Raw genomic sequence first — 14670 nt, 5'->3', positions numbered from 1 at the left:
GACTACTATATATATATATATATATATATATATATATATATATATATATATAGTCTTTGCAACAGACCAACAGCAGACCCTAGCACCAATCAGAAATGTCCCGTACCGCCGACGATCGGAAACAAGGAAGCGGATGGCTCGGCACGCAGTCTTGAGTGGTGGACTGAGACGGACTACCATAACTGTTTCCTGAGCTGGCACTGAAACATTAACTGTGTTGTGAAAGTAGAAATGGAGTTTGGTCAGCTTGGGTGAGTACGTACGTAGTGGTCGATTCAATGTTGGTGCTACTGCTGCTGCGCGCAGCGCACTCATAAAAATGGCATGAACCCATATATGAAGAAAAGCTTTACCTAGCTTCTGCACGTTTGCTCTTTGTGGGCAAAGCAAAAATGTAAGGCGTGGGAGGCATTTTGTAGGGGACCCCTGTGCAAGTATCCATCTTATCCGCTTGTAATCTTTTAACTGTATAAATTAAAAGAACAATGTTGATGACAATTGACGTGAGAAAGTAGAGTAGTATTGAGTTAGTTATTCGATACAATCAACTAAACTGATCGGATTAAGTTTTATAAGTACGAACACAATTCATTGCAGGAATTGTCACTCTTGACGAAGGTTAATTAATGGTTAAGTTCTTTACGTAAACAGATCGTTAATACTGTTATCTCTTTGAAAGCAACAGATTTGATGCTTAATTACATGAGTTGATTTTTCTTCAAAGCTATTGCAAAATGCAAAACATACTCATTATGAATTATGCATGGGGACGATTAATCACTTAACGTCATAAAACACTGAGGCTAAATGTCCCTCTTTACAAGATCAAATCATTTTTGTTCATTGACCAAAATAGTTCCAATTAATCGTCACCTCCATTCATTTGATGCTTTATGCAAAGTGGCGGGCAAGCTATAGATGCACTTCAGAGAAAATGATTGAATTGGGATTTGGCCGGTGGAAGCCCAACTAGTTGAAGTAGTGGTGTGGAGTAGGGAATTGTATATGTTAGGGATTCAATGTCCCCTTGCATCAAAGTTTGTTTGTTTTAATAGAAGAGAACTAGAAGAATGAAGTGAAATATTTGCAATTCAAATAGCTTCTCTGAGGGTATACAATATATTCAGTTTAGTGATTTGTATTTGTGGCCTAGGTCTGACTGCAGTGTGATACACTTTGCGAGGATGATACGAATATACGATAGTAGTGATAATACAGTAATGGCTATGGTAATATGTCATTAGACCCTAATGCAAATGCACAAGATGACATATATATTGACACTAAATGGTCACAAGAGAGCTGATCACTTAGAGGAGCTGGATCCGTAAGTAAGTAAAAAGGAAGATCACAAAAAATAACAGCAAAACGAGCAACTGGATCAGTTTAAATTGACCCAACAAATGAAAGGAATTCGAAAATATACACACACTAGATGACATATATTCAAACAAAATGGTCCATTAGAGAGATGAGACAAGTAAGAACATCAAAGAAATCCAAAGCTAAACAAGCAACTCAGTTTAGATTGACACAATTATTGTTGAAATAGATAATTCCTAAAAAGAAAATAAAAGTTCATAGGAAACTAGCTCTAGTGAACTACAGTTAGATTGTATCCTACAATCGCATCGCCACTGTCATTATTGAACCAATGCGTATGAGCAATCGCATATCCACGAGCCGACCGGAAAATCCCAGTTCCACCCACAACCGGCAACTCCCTAATCGGATTCGTGATCGGATTTTTTCCAAAAATACTAATGGAGCTACCATTGTACGTACCTTCTGTGAAAGCAAAGCTCATGGCCATAATCAACCCAAACTCCTGCTGACCAGAGGACCCGTACATCCCTTGTGCCCGGCCGAGCAGCTTGGAATTGGGGTCGGGAGTCTCGGTGAGTGGGTCGTCGGCCATGAGTAAGGCTCCGAAAAGCGTCGGGGACTTTTCGGTGTCGGAGGCTTGCGCCACACGTACGGCGCTAGGGTTCTTCCCACTGATTGTGTCGTGGAAGTAGAACTGGAGGTTGGTTACTGTAGTCTCAGACGGTGTTGCTTCCTTTTTCGCCGCCGCAGACTCAGCCCATTTCGCCTCCGTGAAGGACACCACCAAGGAGATGAACACCGTCAACACCAGAGGCAGAGATGTGTTTGCCATTTCGATCTGATTGTTTTCTCTAGGTAGCTCTCACTTGTGCAAAGAATAGGAGGTGATGTCGGATACGCTTGGGATATTTGTGGTCTGCAAAGGTCTTAAATAACGAGAGAAGATTCATCAGAGGCGTTAAACTAGCACCATTGATATGGGGTGTGTACGTTCTTATATGGACCATCTTCTTAATTACTTGTAGTTTGACTACTCGTGAGAGAAAAGATAGAACCAAAAACAGAAACACTCGATCTTGAACTTTTTTTCGGAGGGGGTGGGATTGGAATTTGGAACGGTATACTGCCAATTTGGGTAATTGGAACTAATTTGGGCCGGGAGGATCAACGATGTAGTTTTGTATGTTATTCTCATTCTTGTTGTGTATATACTGGCACTTTCCTAATTATAGTTGATGTGGTTTACCGTTGATGTATCAAGGAATCGAATCAAGAATTTACTGCATATTATCTTCTTTATTGATTGATTTTTCATATTTTTTTCTTTTTGGATTGTTCTTAGAGAATCGCAAGATGAATGATTTTATTTACACATTCTTTTTTCCTTTTTGGGCACTGGTATAAACCTTAATGAGGCCTAACATTTGTGGCTTCAATCATATGTGTAATAATGTCATGAAGTTGATAAAAGTATATATTTCTTAATTTCACATAATATATCTTGCCAAATCTTAATATTCCATTACTAATTTACCATTTCTATTTCCTTTTAGATTTTAATGAGGGATGAATATCAATGACATTAATAAACTTTATTAGGTAATGAAAATAAATATTACGTATTGACAGTAACCGTCCATTATGTATAATTTAAAGAATATTTCTTACCTATTGAATTGGATGAAGATTAACTTTTTTCTTTTCTTCAAATATTAATTAGTTTGTCAAATATAAATCATCAAATCATCAATGAGGTTAATTAGTATGTTTATTCGGAAGGTAATTAGTTTGTTGATTAATTGAGGTTGTTTATTCTTAATATAAATCAGCCTTTTAATCAGTTTCCACGTATGTATATTCACAACGTACGGTGCAACAACATGCATATACAACCTCATGAGGTTAATTAGTTTGTTGATCAATTAATTGTGGGACAAATTCAGCCTCAGAGCAAGTCCACCGGTGGAAAAAAAATCCAACCCAGGTTGGATCCACATAGGCAAAGTAACCCAGCCCAAAATTATTTGCTTCCACCCATAAAATGAGATCACTCATTTTCTAGCCCAGGTTAATTGGGTGGGGAGAGAACTAACCCAGTGAGAGGAGAAGAGTGAACCAGGCGAGTTGCAGCCACCTCAGCCCAGGCCCAAGCTCGTGGCTTGCGTTAGCAATGACGCCTGCACCCCCCGAAGCGCCAAGAAGGAACGTTTCACGCACGAACCAACCGCAGCGACGAGCTGAGCGCGTCACTCCACCAACAAGGAGACAGGGACCACGCCCTGCGGGCGCTCGCCTCCCTTTCTTCTACGCCATAGGAGGCTTGGTCCAAGGCCGGAGGAGGTCTGGTACCGGTGCACTCGCCTCCCTTTCTTCAACGCCGGAGGAGGCCTGGTGCACTCGCTGCAGAGGTGGCGCAAGGCAGAGGGTCTGTGCGTGCATGCGGAGCTGCTGGGCATGCTCGCCGTTGGCAGCCTAGAGCAGAATCGATTGGGTGCCCAAAGCATAATCGATTGGGTACCCAGAGCAAAATTTTAGTTTTCTTTTTCTTTTTTTTTATTTATAAATTTATAGGAAAAATCTGTAAAAATAAATAAATGTCATGAAATAAATATTTTTTAAGCTTGACTTGTTACTTAAATGTCATGAAATAGAAACATTAATTTTAATATGTCATATAAATTGCATTTATTTACACATAAATTACTATTTATTTATACATAAAACGATTAATTACATTTAAAAATGTATTTTAAAATTCAATAAACAGTCACTGCCACGTGACAACAATCTCACATTTTAAACGGGTGGAAACTGCTGCCCAGGTCACTGTATTCATTCTAACCCAACGGGTGAACTTGCTCTCATAGGCATGAAAAGATAGATATTTCTAAATCATTGGCCTGCATCTGTTGTCGGATATATCAGGTTGAAAAGAAAACATGAACAACTCCATTTGCGAACTTAAAAAGAAATTGAAATGATTAGACATGCATGTTTTTTTAGTTATAAAGTTTACTGTTTATCAGAAGTACTGGGCATTACTCATGAGCTTCATAGGAAGCACTTCAAGTACTCTACAAAAAACTACTGGAAACATTTACCAGGAAGGTGATATCGATGGTTAAAACTTCAAACAAAAGTATATATGAAAGTGCTAACAGAGATATACATTGTAGCAATATAGCCATACCACAAATAACCTAACATAGACTAAATTCATAAAAGAGATCTTAGAAAATTAGAGCAAATTACCATATGCAAGAAAAATTAAGTTCATATTCAACTCATCTAAATGGTAGGAAATTGAAACAGAGAATCATACAGTAGACCTAGTGAATTACAGTGACATTGTATCCTACGATTGCATCACCGCTAACATCAAACCAATGAGTACAAGCAATTGCATATCCACGAGCCAGCCGGAACATCCCGGTTCCACCCACAACGGGCAACTCCCGAACCGGGTTCAGAGCCGGGTTTTTACCAAAAATACTAATGGAGCTACCATTATACGTACCATCCGTGAACGCAAAACTCATGGCCATTATCAGGCCAAGCTCATGCTGGCCGGATGACCCGTACAGCCCTTGGGCCCGCCCCACGAGCTTGGAATCGGGATCGGGCGTCTCGGTGAGCGGGTCATCGGCCATGAGCAGTGCCCCGAAAAGGGTAGGAGATTTTTCGGTGTCCGGGGCCTGAGCTACACGTATGGCACTAGGGTTCTTCCCACTGACTGTGTCGTGGAAGTAGAACTGGAGGTTGGTTACTCTCTCAGACGGCTTCGTTTCCTTTTTGGCCTCGACTGACCCTCCCCACTTGGCTTCTGCGAAGGCCATCGCCAAGGAGATGACGACAATCATCATCAGAGTCGCAACTGTGTTGTTTGCCATTTTCTGCTTCATTTCTGTCGCGTTTTGTTTGTCTAAAGAAAATGAGATGTGTGTGTTGGATATTATGGTCTGCAGATAGAGTGAGTCTTAAATATACGGCGAGGTTTCGATGCCGTTGAGCTACCACCCCGCAGAGTTGGAAAATGTAATGCTGGCGCCAACTACTTTACCGGTGAGTTTGACTCCGGTGAGAAAAAGAACGAAATCTTGGTTAGAGGTACCTACAACGAAATACCCATAACTCCATAATGTATATACAGCAAATTTTGGTTAGGTGTACGTATCACACCATATATAACGTCTAATTTCATTACCTAATTAACTACTTGTTATAATTAGCGGTAAGTCATGTGTTCAAGTTAGTAATTCTAAGAAAGTCTTGTTACGAAAACCGTACCACTTCATCCAAGATAAATCAGAAAATTTCCAAACAGATCATTACTAGTTTGCATAATTTCCGTTCAGGTAAACTAATTGTTTGATGGATTGTCTTCCATGCATACATAAACCTAGTTGGCAATTGAGCTTCATCTATAGCATAATTTCCGTATAACTATTTCCTTGTTTTTCTCCATCTCCGACCATATCCGGTAAGTTTTAGAGAACTGAATCGATCCGCCTTGGTGCGACCACCGAAAAATAGGACAACGTCGCCAGCACCACTATAGTACATACCACCCTTCAATGTTTCATCCATTTGAAGATGTGATGTGATCTATCCATTTGAAGAGTGTTTAAAAATCATTAATTTGGATGAAACTTTGCAGTGTAATCTATATACATTAAGTTGTAAAAATTGAACGGTGGAAAAGTGAATATATAACCGAAAAGTGAATCAAATAAAGAGTCTTGCATTTTAATTTTAAAGCGGAGCCTTGCTCTGGATATGATATACAGCTCTTAAAATCTAAAAGGAAATAAAATTAGTAAAATTGGTAATGCAATATACAATATAACGTCCAATTTCATAGTTAAGAACACTTAAGATTATACTCATTCTAATACTGTATATTTTTTATTGAGGGTGATGCAGAAAAGGCTACAACACAATTAATTAGTTATTCCATAAATGTCACAATTCAAACAAGAATTTCAAATCAAATTCAAATGCATGTATTTTCCTTCACTTTTTCAGTAGTGAATGAGAGTTGCCTTGTACTCCAAAATGGCATCACCATTTGTAGCATTGAAGTCATGAGTCTTAACCTTTGCAAACCCTCTCGCCAGCCTAAACTTCCCTCTCCCACCAACCACAGCCACCTCCCGCTCCGGCGACTCTGCCACTGGATTCCTGGAGAACACACTAAAGGAGCTCCCTTTAAACTTACCGGTAGTAAAACCAAAATCCACGTACATAACGATGGTAAAGTCAGCTGGATCTTGGCTGGCCGACAAATAGAGCCCCTTGGCATTTCCAACAATCGACGAGTTGGTCTCAGGGCCCTCTCGGAGAGGGTCGTCGATGGCGTAGAGGCTGCCGAAGGGCGTGGCCGACTTGTCAGTGGTGATATTTGGACGTGCGACCTCCATAGCGCTTGGTTTGGTGCCGCTGAGGATGTCGAAGAGGTAGAAGTGGAGGTGCGTGACTTTCTCTTTGAGTTGGTGTAGGGGCACCGTTTTTGAGTGGTACTTGCAGTGACAAGGTGTGGTGGCGATTGTGAGGAGGAGAGTAATGGCCAACCCAATAATGAAACGACTATGCTCCATCTTTCTTCTAGTTGTAAATTTTGTGAGAGGCTTCTGGGGATTAGGTTGATGTTTATAGAGTTTTTATGGAGGGTGTATTAGGTATGAGAGGATATGAAATTCAAATTTGGAAGAGTGCTTTTAGGTCGATCAGATGATGAAATGAGACAATAATATTGCCATGTAGGTTGATATTGTGGTGATATTATTAAGAACATGCCTTGTTAGCGTTTATGATCTGATTTTTTACTCAGTATGTAGGATGAGTTGCATCGTAAAGATATTATCATTCGTATCATTTTCCGATTTAGATGTGCCAAACAGATTATGTTTACACTTCATACACCAGTTCATGGTCAATTGCAAGAAAAAAATCAAATTAGGAATGAAGCTATGCTAGCCTAGAGCTTTACGGTAGAAATGTGGGAGGCTTTCTAATCTTAGTAGCTTGCTCGAAACCATAGGCAATCTGTATAAGCTTTGGTTCAGATCCCTTTAGACCCCCAAAAGTTATGCCGAAAGGCACACCCTTATTGTCATATCCAGCTGGGACACTGATGCCTGGGAATCCCCCAATCGCAAGTACAGGAGACACATCTGCACCAGGAGTCACCAATGCATCTAGTCTGTTGTTTGTCATTAGTTTCTCAAATCCATCTTTAGTCAGCTTTTCTAAATTTAACAATGCTGCCTTCTCATTGTTGCCTATCCCATTTGTTGCTTGTGCTGCAAGAAAAATGTCCTGGCCAAATTCCTTGATCATTTCCTGGACAACCAACAAGTATATATATATATATATATATATATATATATATCATTAGCCAGTGAATATGCATGGTTTGTGAGTTTTTGCCAAATTATCAATCTGGATCGATAAGATATGATGAGGTTGAGATTGAGAAACTGGCGAGAAAACTTTATGTTATTCTGCTCTTTGGTCTATCTTGTACCGTATAAGAGAAATTGAACCTGATTTACTTACCACATCAGAGAACTTCAAGTTGAAGGCTATGATATCTGCCAAAGATCGAACTGGGGACACCACAAGGTCTTTAAGATATGAATCTATGGCTAGTTTGAACTCAGCCAGTGATGCTATTGCTTCTCCACTTAAATTAAAATTCAAGATAGTATCAATGTTTGCTATTTCCAGATGGTCTACCAAAACAGCACCTCCTTGCCTAAGTTTGCAGAAAGTTCGAACCATATTAAATACACTGAGACATGTGAACAGGTAGTAGCACTGTAGCAGTGAAATCAAATACACATAATGTTACCTTAGAGTTTGGAAATGCTGCTCAAATGCTTGAAGTTGGAGAGATCCACTGCCAGAGGTGAAGAAGGGATTCCTCACTATTCCCAGTCTTTTTCCCTTGAGCCCATAAGCCCCAAGGAACTGTTTATACCCACCGCGTGGAATGTACTTCGATGCCTCTTTGGTTGCTTGATCCTTGTAGTCATAGCCTACAATCGCATCAAGAACATAAACAGCATCCATCACAGTCCTGCAGATGGGTCTGTTCCATTGAACACATCATAAGTCATTAGTTAATGTCATGAAACTATGTAACTATTCAGTTGAATTTGAAGTAAAATATGACAATTAGAAGTCCTAGGAATTGAAACTTAAATATGTACTATACTCTGGAGTCTGGACTAACAGAACTGAAATTAAGATAAATGTTGAGTCTACCCAATGGTGTCCTGTCTCGGAGTAACAGGGATCACCCCGGCTCGGCTTGTGAGTCCAACGGTAGGTTTGATGCCGACTACTGAGTTAAAGCTTGCTGGACATAGTATTGAGCCATCCGTCTCAGTCCCAAGAGACACAGCTACCAAATTTGCTGCAACTGATATTGCCGGTCCACTGCTTGATCCACATGGACTTGCAGATAGTACATAAGGGTTCTGCACACCAACAATGAACATTGATCTTATAAGTACATGGTATGAGCAAAAACCAAATTTATCACTGCTACTAATTTACACTAAGGATTGATCAGCTTTGCATACACAAACTGTAAAATGTCTCTCATAAGAACTGATCAAAGTGACTAAACCATCAATATGAGAGGTTTTGTATGCAACATTCTCACAGTTACTTACATGTGAAAGCATGCTACTTAAATTCTACTGCTATCGAGCAAATGTTCAAAACCTCAGTTTGCAAGCATTTGACAAGTTTCATGCTTACCTTTCCTTGGCCACCTCTGGGACTTGAACCAGGGGGTGCCGTGAGAGACCTGAACTGAGCCCACTCACTCAAGCTAGCCTTCCCCAAGATAATGGTTCCAGCGCTCCTTAACTTGGTCACCACGCTAGCATCCCGAGGCAAGACAGAGCCAAGCAGAGCAAAAGAGCCAGCAGTTGTGTTCAGCTTGTCTCTGGTTCCAATGTTATCCTTGAGCAAAACAGGAATGCCATGCAAGCCGGAATAGTAACCAGGGGCCTTAGCCTTTCGCTGATAGTCAGCCTTGTCTGCTTGGTAAAGTGCATCCGGGTTCACCTCTATGACTCCGTTAAGCACCGGGTTGAGCCTGCGGATTTCTTGAAGGTAAAACTGAACGAGTTGTCTGGAAGTTAGTTGGTTCTGTTTGAAAGCCAGTTGAAGATCATAGATTGTAGCTTCTCTAATTGAGAACCCATGGACAGTGAAACTTTGGGAGCCAAATGATGTCAAGGCTAGAAGAATCAACACCAATACTGAGGAGAGAGAAATGCATGATGGTGCTTTTGCAGCCATGCCAGTAAGGATTGATTCATTCCTTGGTCTTTCGTTTTTCGACTTGGTATATATAAACCAAATCTTGACATTGACAGATTCTTATTCTCAATGATATATAAAACAGATTCTTATTCTCAATGATATATAAAACTACACAATGTACTGATGATGGTCTCCTTGTATCCTAGTTAAGCTTTTGCAGGATGTTTTAGTAACTGTGGAACGAAACAACAATAACAGTTAGCAGAACAAGACTATAACATATGGCATTGATCGGCTCGATTCCACAGGAGTTTAGAACTATTCGAGAAGAAGGTGGTCCAGATGCATGCAAATGAAAACAATTATTTTGATTATTTCAGCTTGTGTATGACCAATTCATAGCCCTTGGCCGTCTCATATCGAATAAGAATACTTAATTGCTTGTATTTGGGATTTATTAGCTTGTCTACTTGCCTTGTCTGATCTGTTTTAGGAAAATACTTATCAGGCTCTGAATACATCAACCATAGTATGTGGAGAACATGTACAACAGCCAATGTGAATTTACAACTCAACAGCCAAGTTGGCTTACCATAAGATTTCGACATTTTGATCCACATCAACAAAACCTGCAGAACCATACGCAAAACTGTGACTTTAGTTAACGGCACTGTTTATTCTTTAGCAACATTATCAGACTTGCACCGTTAATAGCCAAGCTTAGTATTAGAGCCACACTACTATCATACAAGCTAAAGTGACTTGAACTTTCCTGGTGGTGCTATTGAGTAGCTAGGTTGGAGCTTCTTGTGGCAGTAGGGATGCTTTGGTAGTGGGAATCAACAGTTGGAGGCTTCCTGATCATAGTTGCTTGCTCGAAGGCATAGGAAATCTCAATCAGTTTTGGCTCCGAACCCTTCAGTCCCCCAAAGCAAATTCCAAAAGGGTACTTATCAGCATCATGATATCCTGCAGGCACAACAATGCCCGGGAAACCACCAATTGCGAGGATAGAAGAAGCGGTATTAGCATAAGTCACCAATGCATCTAAGTTCTTATCTGCCATCAACTTCTCAAATCCATCTCTAGATAGTGTCGCTATATTTGACAATGCCTCCAGCTCTTTCTCCCCCATTCCTTTAGTCTCCTCAGCTGCTTCTAAAAGATTTTGTCCATAATCATCATTCTTTTCCTGTAAATGATCAATAATAATGTGTTCAGTTTATCTTTTTGGTACAGGTACTAATGTGGGTTCATAATGTGCAAACTTATGTAGGAGTATGTAATGTACTGGCCTAGAAACTAGCTACAAGGCTGCATCATATTCTAATGTACACACAGAAGGCTGTTGGTAGTAGAACGAAGCAAGAATGAGATGCACGTGTTTGGGAATAGAAAACCAGAATTTGAGTGTTGTTATGACAGTCGACTTATTAGTCTCTCCACAAATTCTCAATGGTTTATTCACCATACATATTTTTCGTTAAAACAGTTTTTTATTTGTATGTTAATTCAAACTCACCATATCATATCCTAATACAATGTGTCTGATAGACAAGTAGTTCAATTTAGGATGCGATAAAGAAGGGAATTGCAATCACACACTAACCAGATAAGAATTATTCTTGTTGAATGCTATAACCTCGCCTAAGGTTCTCACAGGAGATTTCACCAAGTCACCCAGGTAAGCATTCAAGGCAATCTTGAATTCAGCTAACATTGCTACAAACTCACCACTTGAAGTAAAATCGCGAATATCTTCAAGGTTGGCTATTTCAAGATTCTCAACCAAAATTGCACCTTGTTCCCTACCTTGCAGCAAGGGAAACTCCAATCATTAATTTTTTCCTAATATGATAACTAGAAAACAGAAAGTGGATTATGTTACCTCAGTGTGGTAAAATGCTGCTCAAAAGTTTGATTCAAGAAAGCATCATCCTTGAGCGGAAGAAACATGCGACTGACTATCCCCAGTCTCTTCCCTTTGAGACCACTAGAATTGAGAAACTGGCCATAGCCGCCCACTGGAATATACTGGGATACTTCACTTGTCGTGTTGTCATTGCTATCAATGCCAACAATGGTATCAAGGACATGAACTGCATCTGCTACAGTCCTACAAATTGGCCTGTTCCAACCACAGTATTGTACTAGTCAAGGCTATGAACATTGTTACCGACATTCAGTAAATTCAATAAAAGTGAATAAAATGTTCCAGTTATCAAACTTGGAACCACCTAAAACACACAAGCATAATTCTTGCAAACAGAAATTTAAAGCTTGTGAAAGTATAATGTCAACAGAATATGCGCAAGGCCTACCCAATTGTGTCCTGTCTTGGACTGACTGGGATGACGCCTGCTCGACTAGTAAGACCAACAGTTGGTTTGAATCCCACTACCGAGTTAAAACTGGCTGGACATAAGATGGAGCTATCGGTCTCCGTTCCTAGCGCGACTGATACCATATTTGCAGAAACTGATATTGCGGATCCACTACTTGATCCACAAACTTCTAGTGATGAATTATAAGGATTCTGCAAATCAAAAGAAAAGCTACAATAATCCATATACCTAACTTAAATGACTGTGGAGCATTGTGCAAAGATGCATAAATATGGACAAGTCTACAACAATTCAATAACAGCACAGAACAGAAGAACACTACATCATAGGGGAGACTAGACAAATAACACTCCTGAATAGACAGGGTAGTTGAGTACAATCACATAGATAACTATAATATTTTCACAAAACAGACTTCCACTTGCATAACATGGACCCAGTTGAATCCCATTTTAAGTTAAAGAGGTGGCCAGCAATTCATTATATGGGACATAAATCCTCTCCAAATATCTCTAAACAGTTGACGTCAATGTTGCCTACATCAAAGATAGGGACTTGACACAGAAATTTCCAAAACATTGCAAAAGCTGATAGCAAATTAATCCAAACAATAATTCTCATAAACTCTGTTACTATCAACCAGTCAAAGACCAAAGCTTTCTAGTTTACCAAATAACCCAAAATCACAACAAACCAGCTGAAACTGAAAGTCTGAAAGTGAAGGTCAACTCACCACTCCTTGACCACCTCGGGCACTCCAACCATAAGGTGCTGTAGATGATCTGATATAAGCCCATTCACTCAAAGTAGCCTTCCCCAAAATGATAGCCCCAGAGATCCTCAACTTTGAGACAACCCCAGCATCTCTAGGCACTACAGAACCCAAAAGAGCAAAAGACCCAGCAGTCGTGTTAAGCTTGTCCTTGGTTGCTATATTATCTTTCAGCAAAACAGGAATCCCATGAAGCTTAGGCAGTGTACGAAAACTGGATTCAAATTCACTGCGCTCTTTGTCTGCTATGTCAGCTTGAGATAAAGCATCTGGGTTTATCTCTAAGACTCCTCTGAGGTCTTGGTTGAGTTTTTGGATTTGGTCCAGGTAGAACTGCACGACTTGCCTTGAAGTAAGAAGCTTTTGCTTGAAAGCGAGTTGGAGATCATCGACTGTGGCTTCTTCCATTAGGCTTCTGGGTGTTGTGGATTCAGACCCATTTGATAGGGTGATTTGGAGAAGAATTAGAAGCAGAACCCAGAAGAGAGAACATGAATTGGTAGCCATTGACGGAATAGTGAAGGGCTTCCAACTCCCAACATAATGAAGTTGTTTAATGTTCTTCAAGGACCTGTTCTTTTTTTTTTTCTTTTCTTTGGTTGACCATCACTAATAATGAAATTCCTTAATCCTCTGTAATGTTTTAGTTTAAAAAAAAAATCCTCTGTATCACCAGCTATACTCAGACTCTGTAGTATCCACTCAAATACCATAACTACCCATGCGTAATTACCACGTTCTGACGTCCCCTAACGATCCGAAGGGCATAACCGTAAATCCGTAATCTGCTTGGTTTGAGCTTCAATTGTTTCGGCTAGTGGCATAGCCAGAAATCTCACTTAAAAAAGTCAAGCTTTATTGACTAAGAAACTAAATTCATTTTCAGTCACTCTTTAGCAATGTCATAATTTTGTTTAATTAAGTAACACAAACTTAATTTCAACTGTTTGTTATATACAAATTCGTCACAAACATTATTTCTGAACAGATCAATAAATAATCATCTAAAATAAACTTTAGAATTTCATATTATGCAGGATTAATATTGAAAAAATTGTGTTGCTTTTTCTTTAGTTTCAATGCATGACAAACATTTAATGTACGTGTTGCTTCCATTTAGTTTATTTGTAAAGAAAAAATTGTAAATGAAAATTAAAGCATTAAAGTACATATTAGTATGGTAAGAAACCCTTAACACGATTTGTATTATATTGGATTAAGTAGTTCAATAGTATTAATATTTATTTCATTCCATTGGTGTTGAAGAATATTTATGATTAATTAAAGATTTCTCAAAAGAGAAGGGTCAATTTATGATTCATTCTATTAACATACAATCTTCCTTAAGGCTAATTAAGATTTTTTAAAATTTGAGAGGGTTCATTCTATTAACCCTCTCATCCCTAGTTAGGCAGCTAGCTACGCCACTAGCTTCAGCTACAAGCTTTCTCTGATACCACGCTATTTCATCAGAGATTAGATTACCAGAAGCTTCGATAATCGGTGGACAGAATCGGCGTAACTCCGGCTTAGAAGTTAGCTATATATGGGGATTTAATTAATCAGTGGTTGCATGACTTGCATTACTAAGCAATGGCGGACGCATGTGGGGGCCAGCGGGGGTCATTGCCCCCACTCAATTTTTTACGTCTGGCGCTTGTAGTCTTTTCTTTTTCTTTTTAAAATTTGTTTTCCCCTACGTTCTGTATCCCACTACTACATATATATGTATATATATATCAGGCCGGATGTAGAGCGGACGTCAACACTCCGGCTTAAAGTGCGAACTTCGTCCGTTCTCTGCAGTCTCACGCCGGCGACGGCTTCTCTCCTTCCCGGACGACAGCACAGGCTTCCAGGACGGCTTCTCTCCTTCTAGGACTGGCCGGCGACAAGTTTTCCGGCCAACCTTGATCAATCATGGTGTTTTCCGTCCAGAGCTTC

General features: G+C 39.7%; 5 protein-coding genes across 5 annotated transcripts; all 5 read right to left on the bottom strand.

Moving 5' to 3' along the window:
- Positions 1–1442: 1442 nt before the first annotated feature.
- LOC101307353 (disease resistance response protein 206-like) lies at positions 1443–2228 on the bottom strand. The gene has a single exon (XM_004289803.1). It carries the CDS (start codon positions 2156–2158, stop codon positions 1595–1597), a length of 564 nt encoding a protein of 187 aa, XP_004289851.1. The 5' UTR covers positions 2159–2228; the 3' UTR covers positions 1443–1594.
- Positions 2229–4618: 2390 nt separating this feature from the next.
- LOC101307067 (disease resistance response protein 206-like) lies at positions 4619–5243 on the bottom strand. The gene has a single exon (XM_004289802.1). The coding sequence runs from the start codon at positions 5226–5228 to the stop codon at positions 4656–4658; it is 573 nt and encodes a 190-aa protein (XP_004289850.1). The 5' UTR covers positions 5229–5243; the 3' UTR covers positions 4619–4655.
- Positions 5244–6347: 1104 nt separating this feature from the next.
- Positions 6348–7103, bottom strand: LOC101306772. Its single transcript, XM_004289801.1, has one exon. It carries the CDS (start codon positions 6921–6923, stop codon positions 6348–6350), a length of 576 nt encoding a protein of 191 aa, XP_004289849.1. The 5' UTR covers positions 6924–7103.
- Positions 7104–7311: 208 nt separating this feature from the next.
- On the bottom strand, positions 7312–9645 carry LOC101302724 (putative amidase C869.01-like). Its single transcript, XM_004292110.1, has 5 exons — positions 9097–9645; positions 8596–8810; positions 8180–8419; positions 7885–8083; positions 7312–7668 (listed from the first exon to the last, which is right to left on the bottom strand). The coding sequence occupies exons 1-5, from the start codon at positions 9643–9645 to the stop codon at positions 7312–7314; spliced, it is 1560 nt and encodes a 519-aa protein (XP_004292158.1).
- Positions 9646–10097: 452 nt separating this feature from the next.
- LOC101306479 (putative amidase C869.01-like) lies at positions 10098–13257 on the bottom strand. The gene is made up of 5 exons (XM_004289800.1): positions 12688–13257; positions 11931–12145; positions 11498–11737; positions 11219–11417; positions 10098–10801 (listed from the first exon to the last, which is right to left on the bottom strand). Exons 1-5 carry the CDS (start codon positions 13231–13233, stop codon positions 10391–10393), a joined length of 1611 nt encoding a protein of 536 aa, XP_004289848.1. The 5' UTR covers positions 13234–13257; the 3' UTR covers positions 10098–10390.
- Positions 13258–14670: the final 1413 nt, after the last annotated feature.

Source organism: Fragaria vesca, linkage group LG2 (assembly GCF_000184155.1).
Source record: "Fragaria vesca subsp. vesca linkage group LG2, FraVesHawaii_1.0, whole genome shotgun sequence".
Taxonomy (NCBI): Eukaryota; Viridiplantae; Streptophyta; class Magnoliopsida; order Rosales; family Rosaceae; genus Fragaria; species Fragaria vesca.
Note: the sequence above shows the minus strand (reverse complement) of the source record. Positions and strands in the feature narration are given on the sequence as shown.

Bases quoted from the DNA above. Each gene is read 5' to 3' on its own strand.
- LOC101306479 (XM_004289800.1), bottom strand. From the start codon at position 13,233: ATGGCTACCAATTCATGTTCTCTCTTCTGGGTTCTGCTTCTAATTCTT. The intron at 11,418-11,497 runs GTAACATAATCC...GCTGCAAGGTAG, and splicing joins CAGCATTTTACCACACTGAG to GGAACAAGGTGCAATTTTGG. The intron at 10,802-11,218 runs GTTAGTGTGTGA...GATCATTTACAG, and splicing joins ACAAGAATAATTCTTATCTG to GAAAAGAATGATGATTATGG.
- LOC101306772 (XM_004289801.1), bottom strand. From the start codon at position 6,923: ATGGAGCATAGTCGTTTCATTATTGGGTTGGCCATTACTCTCCTCCTC.
- LOC101307067 (XM_004289802.1), bottom strand. From the start codon at position 5,228: ATGAAGCAGAAAATGGCAAACAACACAGTTGCGACTCTGATGATGATT.
- LOC101307353 (XM_004289803.1), bottom strand. From the start codon at position 2,158: ATGGCAAACACATCTCTGCCTCTGGTGTTGACGGTGTTCATCTCCTTG.
- LOC101302724 (XM_004292110.1), bottom strand. From the start codon at position 9,645: ATGGCTGCAAAAGCACCATCATGCATTTCTCTCTCCTCAGTATTGGTG. The intron at 8,811-9,096 runs GTAAGCATGAAA...GTTGGTGTGCAG, and splicing joins CCAGAGGTGGCCAAGGAAAG to AACCCTTATGTACTATCTGC. The intron at 8,084-8,179 runs GTAACATTATGT...CTGCAAACTTAG, and splicing joins CAGCATTTCCAAACTCTAAG to GCAAGGAGGTGCTGTTTTGG.